Source organism: Melopsittacus undulatus, chromosome 24 (assembly GCF_012275295.1).
Source record: "Melopsittacus undulatus isolate bMelUnd1 chromosome 24, bMelUnd1.mat.Z, whole genome shotgun sequence".
In the NCBI taxonomy this organism is placed as follows: Eukaryota; Metazoa; Chordata; class Aves; order Psittaciformes; family Psittaculidae; genus Melopsittacus; species Melopsittacus undulatus.
The window spans coordinates 945,908-972,554 of NC_047550.1; the positions used below are offsets into that span (position 1 = coordinate 945,908).

At 61.1% G+C, this 26,647-nt stretch overlaps 1 protein-coding gene across 5 annotated transcripts; it reads left to right on the top strand.

The window, feature by feature from the left end:
- The first annotated feature begins 2,272 nt into the window (after positions 1 to 2,272).
- SPTBN4 (spectrin beta, non-erythrocytic 4) lies at positions 2,273 to 26,161 on the top strand. 5 transcript variants are annotated; one of them, XM_034072126.1, is made up of 34 exons: positions 2,273 to 2,395; positions 2,891 to 3,042; positions 3,934 to 4,107; positions 4,391 to 4,482; positions 5,145 to 5,225; positions 5,308 to 5,423; positions 5,497 to 5,609; positions 6,000 to 6,187; positions 6,261 to 6,378; positions 6,564 to 6,722; positions 7,070 to 7,372; positions 8,071 to 8,221; positions 8,794 to 9,667; positions 9,749 to 9,886; positions 10,494 to 11,265; positions 11,435 to 11,637; positions 11,719 to 11,809; positions 12,892 to 13,026; positions 14,960 to 15,223; positions 15,659 to 15,868; positions 15,960 to 16,049; positions 16,547 to 16,825; positions 17,243 to 17,373; positions 17,466 to 17,670; positions 18,371 to 18,990; positions 19,412 to 19,550; positions 19,988 to 20,072; positions 20,540 to 20,736; positions 21,157 to 21,656; positions 22,095 to 22,164; positions 23,051 to 23,328; positions 23,782 to 23,955; positions 24,567 to 24,609; positions 25,195 to 26,161. In XM_034072126.1, exons 1-34 carry the CDS (start codon positions 2,284 to 2,286, stop codon positions 25,336 to 25,338), a joined length of 7,401 nt encoding a protein of 2,466 aa, XP_033928017.1. In that variant the 5' UTR covers positions 2,273 to 2,283; the 3' UTR covers positions 25,339 to 26,161. The 5 variants fall into 5 exon arrangements, 4 of the variants coding, with proteins under 4 accessions (XP_033928017.1, XP_033928016.1, XP_033928019.1 ...); XM_034072125.1 differs by having other exon boundaries at positions 8,794 to 9,886; XR_004550476.1 differs by lacking the exons at positions 24,567 to 24,609; positions 25,195 to 26,161 and adding an exon at positions 22,379 to 22,443 and having other exon boundaries at positions 8,794 to 9,886; positions 23,782 to 23,919.
- Positions 26,162 to 26,647: the final 486 nt, after the last annotated feature.

Consider the following 26,647-nt stretch of genomic DNA (forward strand, 5'->3'; position numbering starts at 1 on the left):
TATCCCATTCCCGTTATCCCATTCCCGTTATCCCATTATCCCACTCCCATTATCCCATTCCCATTATCCCATTCCCATTATCCCATTCCCGTTATCCCATTATCCCACTCCCATTATCCCACTCCCATTATCCCATTCCCGTTATCCCGTTATCCCGTTATCTCCATCCCATACCCGTTATCCCATTATCCCATTCCCATTATCCCATTCCCGTTATCCCATTCCCGTTATCCCGTTATCCCGTTATCTCCATCCCATTCCCGTTCTCCCATTATCCCATTCCCGTTCTCCCGTTATCTCCATCCCATTCCCGTTCTCCCATTATCCCACTCCCATTATCCCACTCCCATTATCCCATTCCCGTTATCCCATTCCCGTTATCCCATTATCCCGTTATCTCCATCCCATTCCCATTATCCCATTCCCATTATCCCATTCCCGTTATCCCATTCCCGTTATCCCATTCTCGTTATCCCATTATCCCACTCCCATTATCCCATTCCCGTTATCCCATTATCCCGTTATCTCCATCCCATTCCCATTATCCCATTCCCATTATCCCATTCCCGTTATCCCATTCCCGTTATCCCGTTATCTCCATCCCATTCCCGTTCTCCCATTATCCCATTCCCGTTATCCCACTCCCGTTATCCCATTCCCGTTATCCCGTTATCTCCATCCCATTCCCGTTCTCCCCCCCCCTCATTCCCTGCCGGGGGGGGGGGCTGAGGGCGGTTCCCGTTTACGTCGGGGCCGCGCCCAGCGCCGTGCACGCGGGAGGGGGGGGGGGGGGGGGCAGGAAGCGGCTCCCCCATTGGCTGACGGGAACGCGCAGCGCGCGGCCGCGAGCGGAACGGGAGCGGAGGCACCGGAGCAACGGGAGCCCCCCCTCCCCCCCCCATTGAGGTGAACGGGGCCCCTCCCCCCCCCATCCCATCCCCCATCCCCTTCATCCCCATCCTCATCCTCATCCGCATCCCTGCATCCCTATTGGCTGCAGCATCCTCATCACCCCCCCCCATCGGGACCGGTTATGGGGTGGGGGGGGGGTACCGGGGGGGGGGATGGGGAATGGGGGGGTCCCGAGGGGGGGGGTCCGGGGGGGGGGAGGGGGGAGGTGTTGGTGCTGCCCCTCCCCCCGTGGGGTCCTTCAAGGTGACCGGATGGGGGGGGCTCGGTGGTGTTTGTGTTAATGGGGGGGGGGTCCATAGGGGGCTGGGGGGGTCTATAGGGGGTTATGGGGGGGTCCATAGGGGGCTATGGGGGGGTCCATAGGGGGTTATGGGGGGGTCCATAGGGGGCTGGGGGGGGTCCATAGGGGGCTATGGGGGGGTCCATAGGGGGTTATGGGGGGTCCATAGGGGGTTATGGGGGGTCCATAGGGGGCTATGGGGAGTAAAGGGGGTTTCAGCGCTGTCTGGGTGGGGTCTGGGTGGGGGGGGGTGGGATAGAGGCTGCAGTCGGGGCTATAGGGGGCTATAGGGGGGCTATAGGGGGCTATAGGGGGAGATGGGCCCCGGGGGGGTCTATAGGGGATTTGGGGGGGGGGGGGGGGGGGGGGATCCTGTGCTGCGGCCCCCCCGGGTCCCTATGGGGGCTGCAGGAGCAGCTCCCCCCCCAACCTGAGCCCAAGCCAGCCCCTATGTGCCCCCCATTGTGTGCCCCCCATATAACCCCCCATCCCACCTCATATGTCCCCATTTTTCCCCCATGTCCTCTCATATAACCCCAAATTCCCCCCCCATTACCCCCCATGACCCTCTATGTCCCCCTGTGTCCCCCCATATCCCTCCATATAACCCCCATATCTCCCTGTACCCCTCCATACCCCCCACGTGCCCCCTCATACCCCCACATACCCTCCCTATACTCCTCCTATACCCCCCATATCCCACTATACCTCCCCTATACCCTCCCATACCCCCTTAATCCCCCCATACCCCCACGTACTCTCCCATACCCCTCCTATACTCCCCCCTATATCCCCCCATACCCCCCTCATAACCCCTCATACCCCCCATACCCCCTCTTATACCCCTCTCATCCTCCCATACCCCTCTATACCCCCCATACCCCCCTCATACCCCCCTCATACCCCCTATACCCCCATATGTGCCCCTCATACCCCCCTATACCCCCCTCATACCCCCTATACCCCCATATGTGCCACTCATACCCCCCATACCCCCGTCATACCTCCCCCATACCCCCCCTATGTGCCCCATAACCCCCCCCCCATACCCCCCCCTCATCCCCCCCTATCCCCCCCTGTGCCCCAGCCCCATGGCGGCCGAGCTGGACCCCATGGAGCACAACAACAACAACCCTGGTCCATGGGAGGACCCCTCGGGCCCAGCCAAGCTCTTCGAGTGCTCCCGCATCAAAGCCCTGGCAGGTGGGGGGCACAGCCCCATTGATGCCCCATTGATGCCCCATAGGGGTGGGGGGGCACAGCCCCATTGATGCCCCATAGGGGTTGGGGGTCCCAGACCCATTGATGCCCCATAGGGGTTGGGGGGCACAGCCCCATTGATGCCCCAGCCCCATTGATGCCCCATAGGGGTTGGGGGTCCCAGACCCATTGATGCCCCATAGGGTTTGGTGGTCCCCATCCCCATTGACGCCCCATAGTGGTGTGTCCCCCCGCATTGACGCCCCCATCCCCATTGATGCTCCATAGGGGTTGTGTGTCCCAGCCCCATAGACACCCCATAGGGTTGGTCCCCCCCATAGTGGTGTCCCCCCCATTGACCCCCCATAGAGGATGCCCCCATCCCCATTGATGCCCCCTTGGGTTCCCATCCCCATAGACACCCCATAGGGTTGGTGCCCCCCATTGCCCCCCATTGCCCCCCATTGCCCCCCCCCATGTCCCCCCCTGTCCCCGCAGACGAGCGCGAGGCTGTGCAGAAGAAAACCTTCACCAAGTGGTTGAACTCTCACCTCGCTCGCGCCTCCTGCCGCGTGGGTGACCTCTACTGTGACCTCCGCGACGGCTTCGTCCTCACGCGCCTGCTCGAGGTCCTGTCCGGGGAGCAGCTGGTGAGGGATGGGCTCCATTGGGCTCCATTGGGCTCCATTGGGCTCCATTGGGCTCCATTGGGCTCCATTGGGGTCCATTGGGCTCCATTGGGCTCCATTGGGGTGCATTGGGGTCCATTGGGGTGCATTGGGGTCCATTGGGGTCCATTGGGCTCCATTGGGGTCCATTGGGGTGCATTGGGGTCCATTGGGGTCTATTGGGGTGCATTGGGGTGCATTGGGGTGCATTGGGGTCCATTGGGGTGCATTGGGGTCCATTGGGGTCCATTGGGCTCCATTGGGGTCCATTGGGGTGCATTGGGGTCCATTGGGGTCTATTGGGGTGCATTGGGGTGCATTGGGGTGCATTGGGGTCCATTGGGGTGCATTGGGGTCCGTTGGGGTCCATTGGGCTCCATTGGGCTCCATTGGGCTCCATTGGGCTCCATTGGGCTCCATTGGGGTGCATTGGGGTGCATTGGGGTCTATGGGGAGCTCCCATGGCCGAGGGGCAGCAACCGTTGGGTTGGGGTCTTCCCATTGCCAACCATTGGGTTGGGTTGGGGCCTTCCCATTGTCCTCCAGTGCCATTAACCATTGGGTTGGCTTGGGCTGGGACCTTCCCATCATCCATTAGGTTCATCAACCATTCAATCCCATCATCCCATCAACCATTGGGTTGGGTTGGATTTGGTTAAGTTGGGTTGAGTTGCATTGGGTTGGGTTGAGCTGGGTTTGGTTGAGTTGGATTGAATTGGGTTTGGTTGCATTGGGTTGCGTTGAGCTGGGTTTGGTTGAGTTGGGGTCAGTTGGGTTTGGTTGCATTGGGTTGGGTTGAGCTGGGTTCGGTTGAGTTGGGGTCAGTTGCATTGGGTTGTATTGAGTCCCATTCTGGCCTCGCCTCCCCCGCAGCCGAGGCCGACGCGAGGCCGGATGCGCATCCACTCGCTGGAGAACGTGGACAAGGCTCTTCAGTTCCTCAAGGAGCAGCGCGTGCACCTGGAGAACGTCGGTTCCCATGACATCGTGGACGGGAACCACCGCCTGACCCTGGGGCTCATCTGGACCATCATCCTCCGCTTCCAGGTACCGCTATGGGGCTGCCCCCCGGCTATGGGGCTGCCCCCCAGCTATGGGGCTGCCCCCCGGCTATGGGGCTGCCCCCCGGCTATGGGGCTGCCCCCTGGCTATGGGGCTGCCCCCCGGCCATGGGGCTGCCCCCCTGCTATGGGGCTGCCCCCCGGCTATGGGTCTGCCCCCCGGCTATGGGGCTGCCCCCCGGCTATGGGTCTGCCCCCCGGCTATGGGGCTGCCCCCCGGCTATGGGGCCTGGGCCCAGAGCCGCTCGTGCCCCATGGCCCTGCCCCAGATCCAGGTCATCAGGATCAAGACCGAGGACAACCGTGAGACGCGATCGGCCAAGGATGCTCTGCTGCTCTGGTGCCAGATGAAGACAGCAGGGTGAGAGCTGCCCTGGCCGGGCAGGGTGACCCTGTCCATGCCTTTCATTCCCATTATATCCCATTACATCCCATTACATCCCATTACATCCCATTACATCCCATTACATCCCATTCCTTCCCTTTCCATCCCTTTCCATCCCATTCCTTCCCTTTCCTTCCTATTCCATCCCATTCCATCCCATTCCATCCTATTCTATTCCCTTTCCATCCCTTTCTCACCCTTCCTATCCTTTTCCACCCTTTTCCATCCCTTTCCATCCCTGTCCACCCTTCCCATTGCTTCCCATCCTTTTCATCCCTTTCCTTCCCTTTCCATCCTATTCCATCCCATCCCATCCCTTTCCATTGCTTTCAATCCCTTCCAACCATTCTCCCCCCATTCCTCCCCCATTCCCACCCCATCCCCCCCCATTCCCATTCCCCCCCCATTCCCCCCCATTCCCCCCCCATTCCTCCCCCATTCCCACCCCATCCCCCCCCATTCCCATTCCCACCCCATCCCCCCCCATTCCCATTCCCCCCCCATTCCCACCCCATTCCCATCCCCCCCCATTCCCATTCCCCCCCCATTCCCCCCCCATTCCCCCCCATTCCCCCCCATTCCCACCCCATTCCCATTCCCATCCCATTCCCATTCCCACCATTCCCATTTCCCCCCAGTTACCCCGAGGTGAACATCCAGAACTTCACCACCAGCTGGAGGGATGGTTTGGCCTTCAACGCCCTCATCCACAAGCACAGGTTTGCACGGGGGGGTCCAAGCCCATGGGGGTGCCCCCCCCATCCATAGGGTCCCCTATATGGGGCTGTGTCCCCCCCATAGGCCAGACCTCATTGACTTCCATAAGCTCACCAAGTCCAATGCTACCTTCAACCTGCAACAAGCCTTCAACACTGCAGAGCAGCATCTGGGGCTCAGCAAGCTCCTGGACCCCGAGGGTAACTATGGGGCTGCCCCATAGCGGGGGGGTCCTTCCTGACCCACATCCATGGAGCTTTGTGCCCCCCTTAGATGTGAACATGGAGGACCCCGATGAGAAGTCCATCATCACCTATGTGGTGTCCTTCTACCATTACTTCTCCAAGATGAAGGCATTGGCAGTGGAAGGGAAGCGCATTGGGAAGGTGGGTTTGGGATGGGACCTGTGGGGCTATGTGGGGAGGTCCCATCTGTGGGTCAATGGGATGTTCCATCTGTGGGTCAATGGGATGTCCCATCTGTGGGTCAATGGGATGTTCCATCTGTGGGTCAATGGGATGTTCCATCTGTGGTTCAATGGGATGTCCTGTCCGTGGTTCAATGGAATGTCCCATCCTCATCCCCATGGACCATTCCTCACCCCCTCCATCCATCCCCATCCCTCTCCATCCATCCCCATCCCCCTCCATCCATCCCCATCCATCCCCATCCAACCCCATCCCCATCCCCATCCATCCCCATCCCCATCCCCATCCCCATCCCATCCATCCCCATCCCATCCATCCCCATCCAACCCATCCTCCTGCATCCCTCAGGTCCTGGACCAGGCCATGGAGATCGAGTCCATCATTGAGCACTATGAGTCTCTGGCTGCAGCTCTGCTGTCCTGGACCCACCAAACCATCTCCATCATCGGCACCCACAAGTTTGCCAACTCCTTGGCCGGGGTCCAGCAGCAGCTCCAGGCGTTCACCACCTTCTGCACCATGGAGAAGCCGCTCAAGTGAGGCTCTGCTATGGGGCAGGATGTGGGGCACGATGTGCTCTGTGCCCCACGGCTCCGGCTCCGCTTCTAGGTTCCAGGACAAGGGGAACCTGGAGGTGCTGCTGTTCAGTATCCAGAGCAAGCTCCGTGCTACCGACCGCAGGCTCTATGTGCCCAGCGAGGGCAGGAGCATCGCGGACATCAATAAGGTTGGGGGGCGAGATGTGGGGCAGGGGGGGGGTCCTGTTGTGGGGATCTATGGGGCTGAGCCCAACGTCCCTATGGGGCTGAGCCCCACATCCCCACCCCATTGTGGGGATCCTATGGGGCTGAGCCCCACATCCCGACCCCATTGTGGGGATCTATGGGGCTGAGCCCCACATCCCATTGCCAGGCCTGGAGCTGCCTGGAGAAGGCCGAGCACGAGCGGGAGGTTGGGCTGCGCCGGGAGCTCATCCGCCAGGAGAAGCTGGAGCTGTTGGCTCAACGCTTCGACCATAAGGTGGCCATGAGGGAGGCCTGGCTGCAGGAGAACCAGCGCCTGGTGTCACAGGTGAGGGGGGTGGGGGGGGTCCTGGGCCTTCCCATCCCTTTCCATCCCATTCTATCCCATTCTATCCCATCCCATCCCTTTCCATCCCATTCTATCCCATTCCATTCCATTCCATCCCATTCCATCCCTTTCCATTCCATTCCATCCCATTCCATCCCCTTCCATCCTTTTCCATCCCATCCCATCCCATTTCATCCCATTCCATCCCATTCCATCCCATTCCATCCCCTTCCATCCTCTTCCATCTCTTCCTACCCCATTCCCACCCCATCCCCTCCCCATTCCCATCCCATTCCCCCCCCTATTCCCATCCCTTCAACCCCATTCCCATCCCCACCCCCCCACAGGACAACTTTGGCTATGACCTGCCCGCGGTGGAGGCCGCCATGAAGAAGCATGAGGCCATTGAGGCCGACATCTCCTCGTACCACGAGCGCATCCAGGCGGTGGCGGAGCTGGCGCTGGAGGTGGCGGCCGGCGGCTACCACGACGCGCGGCGCGTCCTGGCGCACAAGGACAACGTCCTGCGCCAATGGGCGCTGCTGGCAGAGCTGCTCCGCGCCCGGCGCCGGCGCCTGCACCAGAACCTGGCGCTGCAGAGGGTGTTCCAGGAGATGGTGCATATGATTGACTGGATGGAGGAGATGCAGGTGGGAGATGCCATTGAGGCCCATTGAGCAACCATTGAGACCCATTGAGAACCCATTGAGACCCCATTGAACCCCACTGAGCCCCATTGAGCCCACATTGAGCCCCCATCCCAGTCTCATTGAGCCCCCATTGAGCCCCCATTGAGCACCCATTGAGCCCCCATTGAACACCCATTGATCCCCCATTGATCCCCCATTGAGCCCCCATTGATCCCCCATTGAGCCCCATTGAGGCCCCATTGAGGCCCCATTGAGCCCCCATCCCATCCCAGCCTCATTGAGCCCCCATTGAGCCCCATTTAGCCCCCATCCCATCTCAGCCTCATTGAGCCCCCATTGAGCCCCATTGAACCCCCACTGAGCCCCCATTGAGCCCCATTGAGCACACTTTGAGTTACCATCCATCCCATCCTCCCTGAGCCCCCATTGAGCCCCCATTGAGCCCCCATTGAGCCCCAATTGAGCCCCCATTGAGCCCCCATCCATCCCATCCTCGCTGAGCCCCCATTGAGCCCCCTTTGAGCCCCCATTGAGTACCCATTGAGCCCCCATCCCATCCCAGCCCCATTGATCCCCCATTGATCCCCCATTGACCCCCCATTGATCCCCCATTGAGCCTCCATTGAGCCCCATTGATCCCCATTGATCCCCATTGACCCCCATTGATTCCCATTGATCCCCATTGATCCCCATCACAGGCTCTGCTGCTGTCCAAGGAGCTGGGCAAGCACCTGCTGGAGGTGGAGCATCTGCTGCAGGAGCAGACGCTGCTGGAGGCTGATATCAGTGCCCAGGCTGAGCGGGTGCAGGCGCTCAATGCAGCTGCGCTCACCTTCACTGAGCTTGAGGGTAATGGGGACCATTGGGGTCCATGGGGGTGATGGAGATCAATGGGGATGGGTACCCATGGGGGGCGATGGGGGGTGATGGAGATCAATGGGGATGGGGACTCATTGGGAGCTATGGGGAGATGCTGGAGCTCAATGGGTGAGGTCCCCATGGGGAGCAATGGGGGATGATGGAGATCAATGGGGTTGGGTCCCCATGGGGGGTGATGGGGGGGTGATGGAGATCAATGGGGTGAGATCCCCATAGGAATCCATGGGGAGATGCTGGAGATCAATGGGGTTGGGTCCCTATTGGGGGCGATGGGCGTGATGGAGGTCAAGGGGGTTGGGTCCCCATGGGGAGCTCTGGAGCTCAATGGGGTCAGGTCCCTATTGGGAACCATGGGGAGATGCTGCAGCTCAGTGGGGTCAGGTCCTTATGGGGAGATGCTGGATCTCAATGGGTCCAGCTCCCCATAGGTCTCCATAGGGGGATGCTGCAGCTCAGTGGGGTCAGGTCCCTATGGGGAGATGCTGGAGCTCAATGAGGCTTAGTCCCCATAGGGAGCTGCTGTATCCCTCTCTCCACCACAGGCTACCAACCCTGCGACCCTCAGGTGATCTGCAACCGTGTGCAGCACGTTGAGCACTGCCTGCAGGAGCTGAGGGCGCTGGTGTCGCGGCGGCGCCGGGACCTGGAGGCCTCGCGCCAGCTCTGGGCCTTCCACCAGGAGATGGAGGAGGCCGAGGCCTGGATCCGGGACAAGGAGCGGGTCCTGAGCACCAAACGGTGCGGCCGGGACCTGAGCAGTGTCCTGGCGCTCACCAAGAAGCACCAGAGCCTCCTGGGGGAGCTCGGGGGGCGCCGGGCGATGCTGCACCAGAGCATGCAGAGGGGAGAGCGGCTCTTGGCTGCCGACGGCGCCGGAGCCGGTGCCGGCATCCAGGATAAGACCCGTGCGGTTTGGCTGCGGTGGAAGAAGCTGGAGGAGGCTGTTGGGTTGCACCAGCAGCGGCTACACGAGGCTATGGCCTATTTCCAGTTCAGTGCCGACACCGACGATCTGGTCGCCTGGTTACAGGACACTTACCGCGTGGCATCGAGCGACGACTTCGGCCACGACGAGCACTCGAGCCTGGCGCTGCTCCGGCAGCACCGCGGGCTCCTGGCGCAGGTGGACGAGCACCGCGGGGCCGTGGCCGCTCTGCGCCGGCACATGGCGCGGCTGGGCCCGGAGCACCGGCGCGCCGTGGACGTGCAGATCCGCGTGGTGGAGGTGGAGCAGCTCTATGGGGAGGTGGTGGAGGTGGCTGTGATGCGGCAGCAATGGCTCCAGGATGCGCTGGCCGTGTATAGGATGTTCGGGGAGGTCCATGCGTGTGAGATGTGGTTGGAGGAGAAGGAGCAATGGTTGCAAGCGGTGGTGGTGCCGGAGGAGCTGGATGAGGTGGAGGTGGTGCAGCACAGGTGGGTTATGGCACAGAGCGAGCGCCGGATGGTGCCGGCTCCATCACCAAACCAAAACCAACACCAGGCTCCATGCTGCAGGTTCGAGAGCCTGGACCAGGAGATGAACAGTGTCATGGGCAGGATACTGGATGTTAACCAGGTGGTGGAGCAGTTGGTGGATGGGGGACATCCCAGTGCCGAGGAGGTGCGAGCGTGCCAGGACCACCTCAACAGCAGGTACCGGAATGGGGGGAATGCGGTGGGGAAAGGGAGAGGCCAAATTGGTGTGGGGCAATGGGATGGGATGGGAATGGGGTCAGGGCCAAAACAGAGGGAACCTCACTACATCCGCGATAAGGACCTGACCCATAAAATAGCCATAACCCTAAATGTGACCATAATAATAAACATAGCCATAAAAATCAACTTAGGACAAAGCCTAACACCAACATTAAACATAGCAATAAACTTAACACAGACCCTAACCCTAACCATAACCATAACTATAACCTTAACCCTGCCCTAACATTAACCTTAACCCTAACCCCAATCTTAACCCTAACCTAACCCTAACATTAAACCTAACCCAAACCAAACCTTAAACCTAATCCCAACCATAACCCTAACCCCAAACCTGACCCTAACCCTAATTTTAACCCTAACCCTAATTTTAACCCTAACCCTAACCCAACCCTAACCCTACATTAACCCTAACCTAACCCTAATTGTAACCCTAAACCAAACCCTAACCTTAACCCTAACCCAACCTTAAACCTAATCCCAACCTTAACCCCCCCCACCCCTCTGTGCCACCAACCACCTCCATCCCCCCATTCCCCCCCAGATGGAACCGTGTGGTGGAGCTGGTGGAGACCAAGAAGTCCCAACTGAGCCAAGCTCTGTGCATCCAGAACCACCTCCTGGAGTGCGCCGAGCTCAAGGCCCATGTGCGCGACAAGCGCCGAGCCCTCGATGCCGCGCACAACGGTGATGGTGACACCGGTTACGGCAACGTCGGCGGCCTCGAGGCCCTGCAGCGGCGCCTCGCCACCATGGAGGCAGCGCTGGCGGTGCTGGAGCCGCGGCTGCTGGCACTGCAGCACCAAGGGGAGGACTTGGCCGCGGCGCAACCGGAGCGGGCGCTGGAGCTGTTGGTGCCGTCCCAGGAGATCCGCGAGGAATGGGCCTCGCTCTGGCGCGAGCTCCGCGGGTGCCAGGACTCGGTGAGCGTCGCCGGGAGGCTCCAGAGCTTCATCCAGGACATGGACACGTTCCTGGCGTGGTTGGTGCGGAGCAGGGAGGCTCTGGGCGCCGAGGCCGAGCCGGAGAGCGTGGCCGAGGCTGAGGCGAGGCTGAGCCGGCACCAGGCGCTCAAGGAGGAGATGGAGACGCGGCGCCGGGACTATGAGCGCATCCGGATGGCCAGCGAGGGGCTGGACATGGAGGCCACCGGCGTAGCCGAGGTTGTGCCGCGGCAATGGCTGCAGAAGCTGGATGCCGGATGGGCAGAGCTGATGAGGGGATGGGAGGCGCGTCGGGAAGAGCTGATCCAGGCACATGGGGTCCAGGTCTTCCTGAGGGATGTGCGGAGGTGTGAGAGCATCCTTGGGAATCAGGTACTGGGTGGGATGGGATGGGAATGGGAATGGGGAGGGAATGGGGAGGGAATGGGGTGGGATGGGAATGGGGAGGGAATGGAATGGGGATGGGATGGGGATGGGTGGGATGGGATGGGACAGGAGCAGGGATACAGGCACCACAACATCACCTCCATCACCCCCCCAGGAGTCAGCACTGACGAGCACGGAGCTGCCGCGCTCCGTTGAAGGCATCTCCATTGCCATCCGGCAGCACCGAGACTTCGGCACCGCCATGGAGCTGCACATGGAGCGGGTGCGAGAGGCTCTGCAGGCTGGGGAGCGGCTCCAGCGCCAGGGCGGCCGCTATGGCGAGCGCGTGGCCGAGGCCATGGAGCGGCTCCGAGACAAGTAGGTGCCGGCAGCGCCACTGCAGCCGCCATAGGGATGCATTGGGGCCGTCGGTGACCGTGTCCCTATGGGCGCCCATAGGAGCCAAAGGAACCGGGAGCTGGCGCAGGAGAGGGCGCGGAGACTCCAGGAGGAGATGGAGATGCAGGTGTTCCTGCAGGAATGCCAACAGGTGGGGACCGGGATTGGGATCCGCACCGGGATCGGGATCTGGTGCTGGCATCGTGGTGATGGGGGGGTGGGGGTGACCCCCATGGTTTGGTCTCCCCATTGGGTTTCCCCACAATGTTGTTGTCCCCTCATTTGGTGACCCCCAATATTGCTGACCCCCAATTTTGGTGTCCCCCCATTTGGTGACCCCCATTTTTGGTGTCCCCCCATTTGGTGACCCCTCATTTGGTGTCCCCCAGTGTTGGTATCTCCCAATTTTGGTGTCCCCCAATGTTGGTGCTCCCCCATTTGGTGTCCCCTCCTTTGCTGACCCCCAGTGTTGGTGCCCCCCATGCCCACGTTCCCACCATCCCCAGTGTCCCCATGGCAGTGGGGTTGGGATCACCCATATCTATGGGGGGGAGGGGGGTTGGTCCTGGGGTGTCCCTGGATGCTCCTCAGCATCTTGGGGGGGGGTCTCAGTGGGAGCGACCCCGACTCCATCCCATCCCTATTCCAGCCCCATCCCATCCCATCCCCATCCCCATCCCATCCCATCCCCATCCCGCCTCCATCCCGGTCCCATCCCGTTTCCTCCCGGCTGCATCCGGCCGCCCCTGCCGGGATTTCCTGGCGCAGTTACCGGCGCTTGGATGCAGCAGCTGCTGCAGCGACACCGCAGACCCGCGGCCGCAGCATCCGCATTCCCATCCCATCCCATTCCCATCCCATCCCATCCCATTCCCGTCCCATTCCCTTCCCTATTCCCATCCCATCCCCATCCTCATCCTATCCCCATTCCCTTCCCTATTCCCATCCCCATCCCCATTCCATCCCCCCCCCGTCACCCCCCCCCCCCCCCCCACCCCCTAAGCCTTTTGGGTATCCCGTTGGGGGGGGGGGGGGGGCTCGAAGCTCCCATCCCCATCCCCATTCCCTTCCCTATTCCCTTCCCTATTCCCATCCCCATCCCCCCCCCCCCCCGTCATCCTCCCCCCCACCCCCTAAGCCTTGTGGGTACCCCGTTGTGGGGGGGGGTGCTCGGAGCTCCCATCCCCCCCCCATTCCCATCCTCCTTCCTTCCGCTTCCCACCCCCATTCCAGGTGGATGAGTGGATGCAGGAGAAGGTGCTGATGTCGGGGGACCCCCCCCGGGACCCCCCCCGGCCCTGGATGAGGCAGCAGAGCCTCCTGAGTGAGCTGGCGCAGAGCAAAGAGTGGCTGGAGAAGATCGAGAAGGTGGGAACGGGAACGGGAATGGGAATAGGGGGGAACGGGAACGGGAATGGGAATAGGGGGGAACGGGAACGGGAATGGGGGGAACGGGAATGGGAACGGGAATGGGGGGAATGGGAATGGGAATAGGGGGGAACGGGAACGGGAATGGGAATAGGGGGGAACGGGAACGGGAATGGGGGGAACGGGAATGGGAACGGGAATGGGAATGGGGGGGAATGGGAACGGGAATGGGAATAGGGGGGAACGGGAACGGGAATGGGAGGAACGGGAATGGGAACGGGAATGGGAATAGGGGGGAATGGGAACGGGAATAGGGGGGAACGGGAATGGGAACGGGGGGGGGGTTTAACCATGGCGATATTTTGGGGGGGGGGGGGGAGGATGCGGTTCTTGCCCCCCCCCCCCCCCCTTTGCTGCGTTTCCCTGCATCCCCCCCTCATTCCCGGTGCATTCCCCTCCCCCCCCCCGTTTCCTGCCCCCCCCCCCCCACCTGCGACCTCCCCCCACCAGGGGGCGCTCCCCACGGCTCCTGGGGTCCCCGCCCCCCCCATTGCATGGGGAACCCCCCCCCCCCCAAACCCGGACCCCCCCATAGCCATTGGATACCCCCAACCTTGATCCCTCCCCCCCAATCCCATTGGATCCCTCTCACCCCAGTTCCATAGCCCCCCCCCCATCCAATTCTATGGGGTCCACCCCATCCATATCCATTGGAATCCCCCAGCCCTGACCCCTCCCCCCCAATCCTATTGGTTCCCCCTCACTTCAATTCCATAAGCCCCCCCCCCATTCAATTCTATAGGGTCCCCCCCATCCCGTTCCATTGGGTCCCCATAACCTTGACCCCCCCAACCCAATTCCTTTGGGTCCCCCCAACCCTAATTCCATAGGGCCCCCCCCATCCAATTCCATTGGATCCCCCCAACTTTATCCCATTGGGCCCCCTGACCCCATTCCATGGGGTCCCCCCATCCCTGACCCCCCCATATCCATTGGGTCCCCCCACCCTTGACTCCCTGCACCCCAATCCCATTGGGTCCCCCCCATATCCATTGGGTCTCCCCCCATCTGCATGGTTCCCCCTATATCCATGGGTTCCCCCCCATATCCATGGTTCCCCCTATATATGGGCTATATATCCTATATCCTATACCCTATATCCAATATCCATGTGTGTTCCCCCCTCTCTCCAGGAGGGGGCGGCTCTGCTGGAGGCACAACCCCCTGTCCCTGCTCCCCCCATATATAGGCTGTATACCCTATATCCTATATCCTATACCCTATACCCTAAACCTTATACCCTTTACCCTATATCCGATAGCCTATACAGTATACCCTATACCCTATACCTTCTACCCTATACCCTATATCTTAAACCCTATATTCTATGCCCTATACCCTATCTCCTATACCCTATATCCTGTATCCTATACCCTATCTCCTATACCCTATACCCTCTCTCCTATATCCTGTATCCTATACTCTGTACCCTGTACCCTATCTCCTATACCCTATACCCCGTACCCTGTACCCTATCTCCTATACCCTATACCTTATACCCCATACCCCATGCCCTATACCCTATATGCTATACCCTATAGCCCATACTCTATACCCCATACCCTATATCCTATACCCTATGCCCCATACCCTGTATGCTATACCCCACATCCATGTGTGTGTCCCCCCCATACCCTATACCCTATATGCTATACCCCATACCCTATATGCTATACCCTATATCCATGTGTGTGTGTCCCCCATACCCCATACCCTATACCCTATATGTTATCCCCTATATGCTATCCCCTATACGCTATACCCCATACCCTATACCCTACACCCTATACCCCATACCCTATATGCTATCCCCTATCCCCTATATGCTATACCCCATACCCCATCCCCTATACGCTGTCCCCTGTACCCGCAGGAGGGGGCGGCGCTGCTGGAGGCGCACCCGGAGCGCGCGGCCGCGGTGGGCGGGGCCCTGGCGGAGCTGCGGCTGCGGTGGGCGGAGCTTGAGGCCTCGAGCCGGGGGCGGAGCCAGCGCGAGAACGAGGCTGCGGCGGCCGCGCGCCTGGCGCGGAGCTGCGCGGCCCTGGAGCAGCGGCTGGGGCGGCTCGAGCGGCGCCTGCGCACTGAGGAGCACCCGGCGGACATGGGGGGGGTCCGCAGGGAGCTGCAGAGGCTGCAGGTGCCGCCAGGGGGCGACAGCCGGATAACCCCATAGGGATAATGGGATAATGGGATAATGGGATGGGGATAGTGGGAATGGGATAGTGGGATGGGGATAATGGGATAACGGGATGGAGATAACGGGATAACGGGATGGGGATAACGGGATGGGGATAACGGGATGGGGATAACGGGATGGGTCTTCTGTCTATGGGGTCTCCTCTCTATGGGTTCTTCTCTCTATGGGGACTCCTCTCTATGGGTTTCTATGGGGTCTCCTCCCTATGGGGCCTCCTCTCTATGGGGCCTTCTCTCTATGGGTCTCTATGGGTCTCTATGGGTCTCCATTGGGTCTCCTCTCTATGGGTCCTCCTCTCTATGGGTCTCTATGTGTCTCTATGTGTCTCTATGTGTCCCCCCCCATATGTCCCACTCCCCGCTCCCCCTCCCGCAGACGATGGAGTCGCAGGTGCAGGAGTGGTGCCAGGAGGTGGGTCAGCTGCAGGCAGCGGCTGCGGCGCTACCGGCACCGGCGGCGGCCGAGCTCCCGACCGCGGTTGGGACCCGGATCGTGAGGCTCATTGAGCCCCTCAAGGAGAGGAGACGGATCCTGCTGGCGACCAAGGAGCTGCATCAGCTGAGCCATGAGCTGGAGGATGAGATGGTGATTGGGGGGGGGGGGCGGTGGGGGGATGGGGATGGGATGGGGATGGGATGGGGATGGGACCAGGCTGACACCATTGCCCCCCCCGCAGATCTGGGTGCAGGACCGCCTGCCCCTGGCCATGCTGAAGGAGCAGGGCACCAACCTGCAGACAGTGCAGCAGTTCATCAAGAAGAACCAGGTCAGCCCCATTGACCCCTCCATTGACACCTCCATTGACACCCCCATTGACCCACCCATTGACCCACCCATTGACATCCCCATTGACACCCCCATTGACATCTCCATTGACATCCCCATTGACACCCCATTGCCTCCCCATTGACACACCAATGATCCCCCAATGACATCCCCATTGAGCCACCATAGACCCCCCCATTGACTGCCCCATTGACCCTTCAATGACATGTCCATTGATCCCCCCATTAACCCCCCATTAACCCCCATTAACACCCCCATTAACCCCCATTCCCCCCATCCCCCCATTAACCCCCCATTAACCCCCATTAACACCCCCGTTAACCCCCATTCCCCCCATCCCGCCATTAACCCCATCCCCCCTTTGCCCCCCATTACCCCCCATACCCCCCATTAACCCCATCCCCCCCCATCCCCCTCATCCCCCCCACCCCCCCAGCCCCCCATTAACCCCCACTAACCCCATTCCCCCCCCCGCAGACCCTCCGCCGTGAGCTCCAGTCTCACTCCCCGCGCATGGCAGAGCTCCTGGAGCGCGCGGGTGCTGCCGGAGCCGCCGGCAGCGCCGAGGCCGAGCCCGTGCGGCGGCTCCGCGAGCGCCTGAGCTCCGCGTGGCAGCAGCTGCAGGAGCAGGCGGAGCGCAGGCAGCGCTCGCTCGATGCCGCGTTCCAGCTCCAGCGCTACCAGAGCGACGTGGCCGAGGTGGAGGCTTGGCTGGGGGAGCAGGAGCTGCTGCTCATGAGTGATGATAGCGGAAAGGTGGGGATGGGGATGGACCACATGGAGGGATCAGAAGGGATGGGATGGGATGGGATGAAGGATGCAGGTGGAGGCCTGGCTGGGGGAGCAGGAGCTCCTGCTCATGAGTGATGACAGTGGGAAGGTGGGGATGGGATAAGGGATAAGGGATAAGGGATGGGATGGATGGGATGGGATGAAGGATGGGATGTGATGAAGGATGCACATGGGATGGGATGGGATGGATGGGATGGGATGGATGGGATGGGAGGAAGGATGGGATTAAGGATGGGATGAAGGATGGGATGGGATGAAGGATGCTCATGGACCTGGACCCCGTGTAGACCTCAGGATGAAGTCTGCACCCAATGACCCCCACCCCACACCCCCCATGCCCCCCCGGCCCCATAGACACCCACCCATCCCCATGTCCCCCAGGACGAGCAGAGCACCCTCCAGCTCCTCAAGAAGCACCTCCTGACCGAGCAGACAGTGGAGAACTATGAGGAAACCATCGCTCAGCTCTCGCGCCAGTGCCGGGCCCTGCTGGAACTGGGACACCCCCAAAGGTGGGCGAGCACCGGGTACCCCCCCCCCCCAACACCCACCCATGGCAAGGGGCACCCATGGGTGCTCACCGGGCGCTGTGTCCCTTGCCCAGCGAACAGGTCAGCAGGCGGCAGTCGCAGGTTGACCGGCTGTACGTGTCTCTGAAGGAGCTGGTGGAGGAGCGCAAGGCTAAGCTGGAGCAGCAGTACTGGCTCTACCAGCTCAACCGCGAGGTGGATGAACTGGAGCAGTGGATCGCGGAGAAGGAGGTGGTGGCCGGATCACCGGAGCTGGGGCAGGACTATGAGCACGTCACTGTGAGATGGGGCCGAGGGATGGGGGGGTGATGGGGATGGAAGGGTTGTGGTTTGGGGGTGGTGGTGTCAAGGATTGGACTGGGTACCGTTAATGCTCCATACTGGTCCTGGGTATCATCATTGCTCCATCCTGGGTACCATTAATGCACCATCCTCTATATCATCCCTGCTCCATCCTGGGTACCATCATTGCTCCATCCTGGTGCTGGGTGCCATCAATGTTCCATCCTGGGCATCATCCCTGCTCCATCCTGGGTACCATCAATGCTCCATCCTGGATACCATTGATGCTCCATCCTGGGCATCATCCCTGCTCCATCATGGGCATCATCCTTGCTCCATCCTGGTCCTGGGTACCATCATTGCACCATCCTGGGTACCATTAATGCATCATCCTGGACATCATCCCTGCTCCATCCTGGTCCTGGGTGCCATCGATGCATCATCCTGGGCACCATCATTGCTCCATCCCGGGTACCATCAATGCTCCATCCCGGAGTTTCCATCTCCATCCTGGGCATTATCCCTGCTCCATCCTGGGTACCATTGATGCTCCATCCTGGGCATTATGCCTACTCCATCCTGGACACCATCCCTGCTCCATCCCATCTCCATCCCAGCTCCATCCTGGGTATCATCAATGCTCCATCCTGGGCACCATCCCATCTCCATCCCAGCTCCATCCCTGTCCCCCCCCCAGCTCCTGCAGGAGAAGTTCCTGGAGTTCGCCAGCGAGACAGGCAGTGTGGGCCAGGAGCGCATCTCTGCCCTCAACCAGATGGTGGACGAGCTCATCGACTACGGCCACGCCAGCGCCGCCACCATCGCCGAATGGAAGGACGGCGTCAACGAGGCCTGGGCCGAGCTCCTGGAGCTGATGGAGACTCGTGCGCAGCTCCTGGCGGCCTCCCTGGAGCTCCACCGCTTCTTCCGCGAGTGCCACGAGCTGGGGGCGCAGGTGGCGGAGCAGCGGCAGCGGTTGGCGGTGGGCGCCAATGGCGGTGCCGGAGCCGCCATCGCGGTGCAGCGGGCGCTGAGCGCCGCGGAGCGCGAGCTGGAGGCGCTGGCGCAGCGCGTGCGGCGGCTGCAGGAGGCGGCGGCTCAGCTGCGCACGCTCTATGCCGGGGACAAGGCCGAGGCCATCGCGGAGCGCGAGCGGGAGGTGGTGGGCGCCTGGGTGGAGCTGGTGGGCGCGTGCCAGCGGTGCCGCGCGCACGCCGATGGCGTCGCCGAGCGCGGCCGGTTCACCGCAGCCGCCAGGGACATCCTGGAGTGGATGGAGGGAGTCCTGGTGCAGATGGGAGCAGGGGAGAAACCAAGGTGAGGGGGGGGGGGGGGAGGGGGGTGGGGATGGGGGGGGAGGTGCCCTGAGCCCAAGGACCCAATTCCCATCCCAGGGATCCATGTCCTATCTCAAAGACCCAATTCCCATCCCAAGGATCACATCCCATCCCAAAGACCCAATTCCTATCTCAAGGACCCAATTCCCATCCCAAAGACCCACGTCCCATCCCAAGGACCCATGTCCTATCCCAAGGATCCATGTCCTATCCCAAGGACCCATTTCCCATCCCAAGGACCCAATTCCCATCCCAAGGACCCATGTCAAGGACCATGTCCTATCCCAAGGTCCCATGTCCCAGCTCACCCATAGCACCAAGACCCCATCCCACCCATGTCACCCAGACCCCCCCTCCTGCCCCATCCCAAGCCCATGTTGACCCTCACTGTTCCCCCCCAGGGACGTGTCCTCAGTGGAGCTGCTGATGAGCGACCACCAAAGCCTCAAGACCGAGATCGAAGCCAGAGCCCAGAGCATCTCGAGCTGCCTGGAGCTGGGCAAGAGCCTCATCCTCAGCAAGAGCCCCGGGGCCGACGAGGTGAGGGCAGGGATGGGTACCAGAGCACTGGGGGTACCGGCACACTGGGGGGTCACAACCCATTGGTGGGTACCAGCACATTGAGGGGGGTCCCAGCCCATTGAGGGGTCACAGCACATTGGGGGGTCCCAGCACATTGGGGGTCACAATCCATTGGGGAGGTCACAATCCACTGGGGGGTCCCAAACCATTGAGGAGTCCCAAGCCATTGAGGAGGTCCCAGCACACTGGGGGGATCCCAACCTGTTGGAGGGATCCCAACCCATTGGGGAGGTCCCATCCCATTGAGGAGTCCCAGCACATTGAGGGGCTCCTGACCCATGGGGGGGTCACAACCCATTGGGGGGTCACAGCACATTGGGGGGGTCCCAAACCACTGGGGAATCCCAACCCATTGAGGAGGTCCCAACCCATTGGGGATGCCCCAACCCCTCCAGATCAAAGCCCAAGTGGAGAAGCTGCTCACAAAGAAGAAGGAGGTGCTGGAGATGTGGGACAAGCACTGGGAATGGCTGCAGCAGAGTGAGTGTCCTGTGGGGTGGGTGCCGATGATGGGGGTGATGGTGACTGCATATGGTACCCATGGGGTTGGATGTGATGCTGGAGGTGATGCTGGATGTGATGCTGACCACATGTGGTACCCACACTGTTGGATGTGATGCTGGAGGTGATGCTGGAGGTGATGCTGACCACATGCGGTAACCATGGTGTTGGATGTGATGCTGGAGGTGATGCTGTGGGTGATGCTGACCACATGTGGTACCCATGGTGTTGGATGTGATGCTGGAGGTGATGCTGGATGTGATACTGTGGGTGATGCTGACTGCATGTGGTACCTGCGGTGTTGGATGTGATGCTGACTGCATGTGGTACCCACATTGTTGGATGTGATGCTGGATGTGATGCTGACCACATGCGGTACCCACGGTGTTGGATGTGATGCTGGAGGTGATGCTGTGGGTGATGCTGACCCCATCCCGTACCCGCAGTGCTGGAGGTTCACCAGTTCGCCCAGGAGGCCGTGGTGGCCGACGCGTGGTTGACGGCGCAGGAGCCGCTGCTCCGGAGCCAGGAGCTGGGCAGCAGCGTGGATGAGGTTGAGCATCTCATCCGGCGCCATGAGGCTTTCCGCAAGGCAGCAGCTGCCTGGGAGGAGAAGTTCAGCTCCTTGAGGAGGCTCACGACGGTGAGGGCAGCACCAGGCTGCATCCTCATCCTCATCCTCATCCCATCCCATCCCCATCCCATCCTCATCCTCATCCCCATCCCCGTCCCATCCCCATCCCCATCCCCATCCCATCCCATCCTCATCCTCATCCCCATCCCCATCCCATCCCCATCCCATCCCATCCCCATCCCATCCCCATCCCATCCCCATCCCATCCCTATCCCATCCCATCCCATCCCCATCCCATCCCATCCTCATCCCCATCCCCATCCCATCCCATCCCATCCCATCCCATCCTCATCCCCATCCCCATCCCATCCCCATCCCATCCCCATCCCATCCCCATCCCATCCCCATCCCATCCCTATCCCATCCCATCCCATCCCCATCCCATCCCCATCCCATCCCCATCCCCTCCTCACCTTCCCCCCCCCACAGCTCGAGAAGCTTCGCGCTGAGCAGACCAAGCAGCCCCCAACCCCTCTCCTGAGCCGCAAGTTCCCGGGGGAGCCCCCGGGGGCCCCAACAGCACCGGGACCAGAACCGGGATCGGGATCAGCACCGGGATCTGGACCGGGATCGGGATTGGGATCAGCACCAGGATCAGCACCGGGATCGGGATTGGGACAAGGACTGGGATTGGGATTGGGATCAGCACCGGGATCGGGATCAGCACCAGGATCAGCACCGGGACCGGAGCCGCGCGTGGGGCTCGTGCGCCAGGAGCTGCGCCCCGAGCGGCTGCAGCCGCAGCGGGATCGGGTCCATGGCCCGGGGGGGGCTCCGGAGCCGCCTCCCCCCATGGACCCCCCCACAGCAGAGCCTGAGGCTGCGGCCGAGACCCGTCCAGGGCTCCTGGAGCGGAGACGGGAGCGGAGGGAGAGGCGCTTGGAACGGCAGGAATCCAGTGAACCAGAGCACAGACCTGATGGGAAGGGGTGGGAATGGGAATGGGAATGGGAATGGGATGGGATGGGATGGGGATGGGGATGGGGATGGGGATGGGGATGGGATGGGGGTGGGATGGGATGGGGATGGGGATGGGATGGGATGGGGATGGGGATGGGATGGGGATGGGATGGGATGGGATGGGATGGGGATGGGATGGGATGGGATGGGGATGGGGATGGGATGGGATGGGGATGGGATGGGGATGGGGATGGGGATGGGGATGGGATGGGGATGGGATGGGGATGGGGATGGGATGGGGGTGGGATGGGATGGGGATGGGGATGGGATGGGGATGGAATGGGGATGGGATGGGGATGGGGATGGGATGGGGATGGGATGGGGATGGGATGGGGGTGGGATGGGATGGGGATGGGATGGGGATGGGGAGGTACCAGGGCACCCTCCTCATCCCGGTTCCCCTGCAGTAAAGCCACCCTGGCTGACATTGTGGAGCAGCTGCAGGAGAAGGAAGCCGGAGGCCCCACACCAGCCTCGGTGAGAGCCATGGACCCCCCCATGTCCCCTTCGGGGTCCTCTTGGGGTCCCCTTCTGCATGGCATTGCCTTGGCATCACATTGGCATCCATGGATGTCCCCTTGGCATCACTTTGGCATCCATGGATGTCCCCTTGGCATCACTTTGTTGTCCCCTTGGCATCACTTTGTTGTCCCCTTGGTGTTTCCTTGATGTGGTTTACCTGTCTCCTCAGGGTCCCCTTCACTTGTGCATGGCATCCCCTTGGCATCACATTGGGATCCCCTTGGCAGCTCCTTGGTATCCATTGATGGCGTCCCCTTTGCATCCCCTTGGCATCCATTGATGTCCCCTTGGTATCCATTGATGTCCCATTGGTATCCATTGATGGTGTCCCCTTGGCATCACATTGGAGTCCCCTTGGCATCCCCTTAGCATCCGTTGCTGTCCCTTTGGCATCATTTTGGTGTCCCCTTGGCATCCATTGATGTCCCCTTGGTATCCATTGCTGGCATCCCCTTGGCATCACTTTGGTGTCCCCTTGGCATCCCCTTGGCATCCATTGATGTCCCATTGGTATCCATTGCTGGCATCCCCTTGGCATCACATTGGGGTCCCCTTGGCATCCCCTTGGTATCCATTAATGTCCCCTTGGCATCCCTTTGGCATCCACTGATGTCCCCTTGATATCCATTGGGGTCCCCTTGGCATCCATTGATGTCCCCTTGGCCTTACATTGGGGTCCTCTTGGCATGCCCTTGGTATCCATTGCTGTCCCTTTGGCATCATTCTGGGGTCCCCTTGGCATCCATTGATGGTCCCTTTGCATCCCCTTTGCATCCCATTGGCATCCATTGGGATCCCTTTGTCCCCCCTCCCTCCCCCCCAACCCCCCCCATTTCCACAGCCCCGTGACCGTGACCCCCCCCGCGTGCCCCCCGGTGCTGAGGCTCTACCGGATCGCCCCCCCCGTCCGGACCGACCCCGTGCCCGTGACCGACCCCGACCCCGGCGACGACCCCGACCCAAGGACCCAGGCACCGGAGAACCGCGGCGCTCGCGGTCGGCACCGGCACAAGGCACCGGAGCCGCAGCCCCCCCGGCCCCCCCCACACACACCGTGACCCACGAGGGCTTCCTGCTGCGCAAGCATGAGCAGGATGGGGCCAAGAAGGCATCTAATAGGTGGGGGGGGGAATGGGGGGCAATGGGGGAGGGGGCAATGGGGTGGGGGTAAAAGGGGTTGGGATCCATCAATGGAGAGGGGTCATTAAGGGTTGGGACCCACCAATGGGGAGGGGGGATCCACCAATGGGGAGGGGGCACCAGGAGATCCACCAATGGGGAGGGTTCATTAAGGGTTGGGATGCACCAATGGGGAGGGGTCTCCAGGAGATCCACCAATGGGGAGGGTTCATTAAGGGTTGGGTCCTACCAATGGGGAGGGGTCTCCAGTGGCTGTGACCCATTGATGTGCTGTGTTCCCCATGGCACCCCCATTGTCCCCCCTGCCCCACACCCCCCATTGTCCCCCTGCCCCCCATTGTCCCCCACACCCCCACATTGTCCCCACACCCCCCATTGTCCCCCTGCCCCACATCCCCCCTGCCCCACACCTGCCCCACACCTGCCCCACAGGTCCTGGGTGAACCTGTACTGTGTGCTGAGCAAGGGGGACCTGGGGTTCTACAAGGACGCCAAGGGCCCCCCCTCGGGCAGCACCTATGGGGGGGAGCCCCTGCTCAGCCTGCACCGAGCGTCCTGCGACGTGGCCACCGACTACAAGAAGAAGAAGAATGTGTTCAAGCTGAGGTGAGAGGATGGGTGCATGTGGGGGGTGCTATGGGGTGTTCTATGGGTGTTCTATGGGGTGTTCGATGGGGTGTTCTATGGGGTGTTCTGTGGGGTGTTCTATGGGGTGTTCTATGGGTGTTCGATGGGGTGTTCTATGGGTGTTCTATGGGTGTTCTATGGGGTGTTCGATGGGGTGTTCTATGGGTGTTCTATGGGGTGCCCTGTGGGTGCTCCTATGGGTCTTCTTACGGGTCATCCTATGGGGTCTCCTATGGGTCCTGCTATGGGTGCTTCTATGGGTGCTTCTATGGGTGCTGCTATGGGGTACCCTATGGGGTGTTCTATGGGGTGGTCCATGGGTGCTGTTATGGGTGCTGCTGTGGGGTGTTCTATGGGGTGCCCTATGGGTGCTGTTATGGATGCTGCTGTGGGGTGTTCTATGGGTGCTCCTATGGGTGCTGCTGTGGGTTCTTCTACGGTTCTCTTATGGATCCTGCTATGGGTCCTCCTATGTTCCTCCTATGGGGTCTCCTATGGTCCTGCTATGGGATCTCCTGTGGGGTCTCCTATGTTCCTCCTATGTTGCCCCCCCCAACCCATTGGTGCTGGATCTGTCCCTTCCCTTACAGGACCAGTGATGGGAGCGAGTTCCTGCTGCAGGCCAAGGATGAGGTGGGTACCGGGGGGGGTTGGTGTCAATGGGGCAGGATTGGTGCCTCCCATGGTGCTTTTGGGGTTATTGTCACCGTTTTTGGTGTCTCTGAGCCCATTTTTGTGTCGCATTCATCATTTTTGGTGTCTCTGATGCCATTTTTGTGTCTCATTCATCATTTTCGGTGTCTCTGATGCCATTTTTGTGTCTAATTCACCATTTTTGGTGTCTCTGATGCCATTTTTGGTGTCTCTGACATCGTTTTGGTGTCTCTGATGCCATTTTTGTGTCTAAATTCATCATTTTTGGTGTCTCTGACCCCATTTTTGTGCCTCTTTCACCATCTTTGTGCATTTTTCACCATTTTCACTGTCTCTGACCCCATTTTTGTGCCTCTTTCCCTTTTTTCTCCCTTTTTCACCATTTTTGGTCTCTCTGACCCCATTTTTGTGCCTCTTTCCCCGTCTTTCTCCCACTTTCCCCATTATCACTGCCTCTGACCCCATTTTTGTCCCTTTTTCACCATTTTTGCTGTTTCTGACCCCATTTTTGTGCCTCCTTCCCCATCCCCCCCATCCCCCCCCCCCCCGTGCGCGCTCCCGCAGGAGGACATGCGCAGTTGGCTGCGCGCTCTCGCCGCCAGTACCCAGGAGCACCAGGAGGTGGCGCGCTGGCACCAGACCCTCACCACCTCCTCCACCGACGAGGGCGCCCCCAGGCGGCCCGGAGGCCCCGCCCGCCGGAAGTGACCCCCCATAGGGAGCCCCATAGGGACCCTCAATGGGGACCCCATATAGAGACCCATCAATGGGGAACCCATAGAGACCCTTCAATGGGGACCCCCCATAGGGACCCCCATAGGGACCCTCAAAGGGGACCCCCTATAGAGACCCCTCAATGGGGATCCCCACAGGGACCCCTCAATGGGGACCCCTATAGAGACAACTCAATGGGGACCCCCCCACAGGGACACCCCCATAGGGACCCCCTCTAGGGACTGTTCAATGGGGACTCCCTCATAAGGACCCCTCAATGGGGACCCCCCTACGGACCCCCCCCCCCCCCATAGGGACCCCTATAGGGACCCTTCAGTGGGGACCCCCTATAAGGACCGTTAAATGGGGACCCCCCCATAGGGACTCCCCCATAGGGACCCCCCAATGGGGACCCCCATACGGACCCCCCATAGGCACCCCCCTATAGAGACCTCTCAATGGGGACCCCCCATAGGGTCTGGGATGGGGGGGGGGGTGAGTGGGGCTTTGGGGATCCCCCCTTTGTGACCCATATGTGGGGGGGGGGGTGTGAAATGGGGCGCCCCCCCCAATTCCCCCCCCCGTACTCGTGGGGTCCCCTTTTCCCATGCACAAGCCATAGAACGGGGGGGGGGTGTCCCCATCACTTGAGGGGGGGGGACACACACAGAGCCATTGGGGGGGGGCAGAGGTTGTATTTGTATAGAATGTACCAAAAAGCAGGAAAATAACCCCAAAATCCCATCCCCCCCCCCCCCAAGCACCGCTGTGACTGTATAGATGTAATAAACCCCTCTGCACCCCCCGCACCCCAATAAAGGAGCAGGATGGAGCCCGGACCCCCCCTCCTTGAGTGTGTGGGGCTGGGGGGGGCAGTTGTGGGGCTGGGGGGGACATTGGGGGCGGTTGTGGGGCTGGGGGGGGACATTGGGGGCAGTTGTGGGGCTGGGGGGGGACATTGGGGGCAGTTATGGGGCTGGGGGGGGGACACTGGGGGCAGTTGTGGTGCTGGGGGGGCATTGGGGGCGGTTGTGGGGCTGGGGGGGGACATTGGGGGCAGTTGTGGGGCTGTGGGGGGACATTGGGGCAGTTGTGGGGCTGGGGGGGGACATTGGGGGCAGTTATGGGGCTGGGGGGGGACATTGGGGGCAGTTGTGGGGCTGGGGGGGGGCATTGGGGGCAGTTATGGGGCTGGGGGGGGACACTGGGGGCAGTTGTGGTGCTGGGGGGGCATTGGGGGCGGTTGTGGGGCTGGGGGGGGACATTGGGGGCAGTTATGGGGCTGGGTGGGGACATTGGGGCA

Excerpts from the sequence above, each read along its gene's own strand:
- SPTBN4 (XM_034072125.1), top strand. The coding sequence starts at position 2,284 with ATGGCGGCCGAGCTGGACCCCATGGAGCACAACAACAACAACCCTGGT. Across the intron at positions 11,810-12,891 it reads TCCTGCAGGAATGCCAACAG|GTGGATGAGTGGATGCAGGA; the intron begins GTGGGGACCGGG and ends CCCCCATTCCAG. Across the intron at positions 13,027-14,959 it reads GGCTGGAGAAGATCGAGAAG|GAGGGGGCGGCGCTGCTGGA; the intron begins GTGGGAACGGGA and ends CTGTACCCGCAG.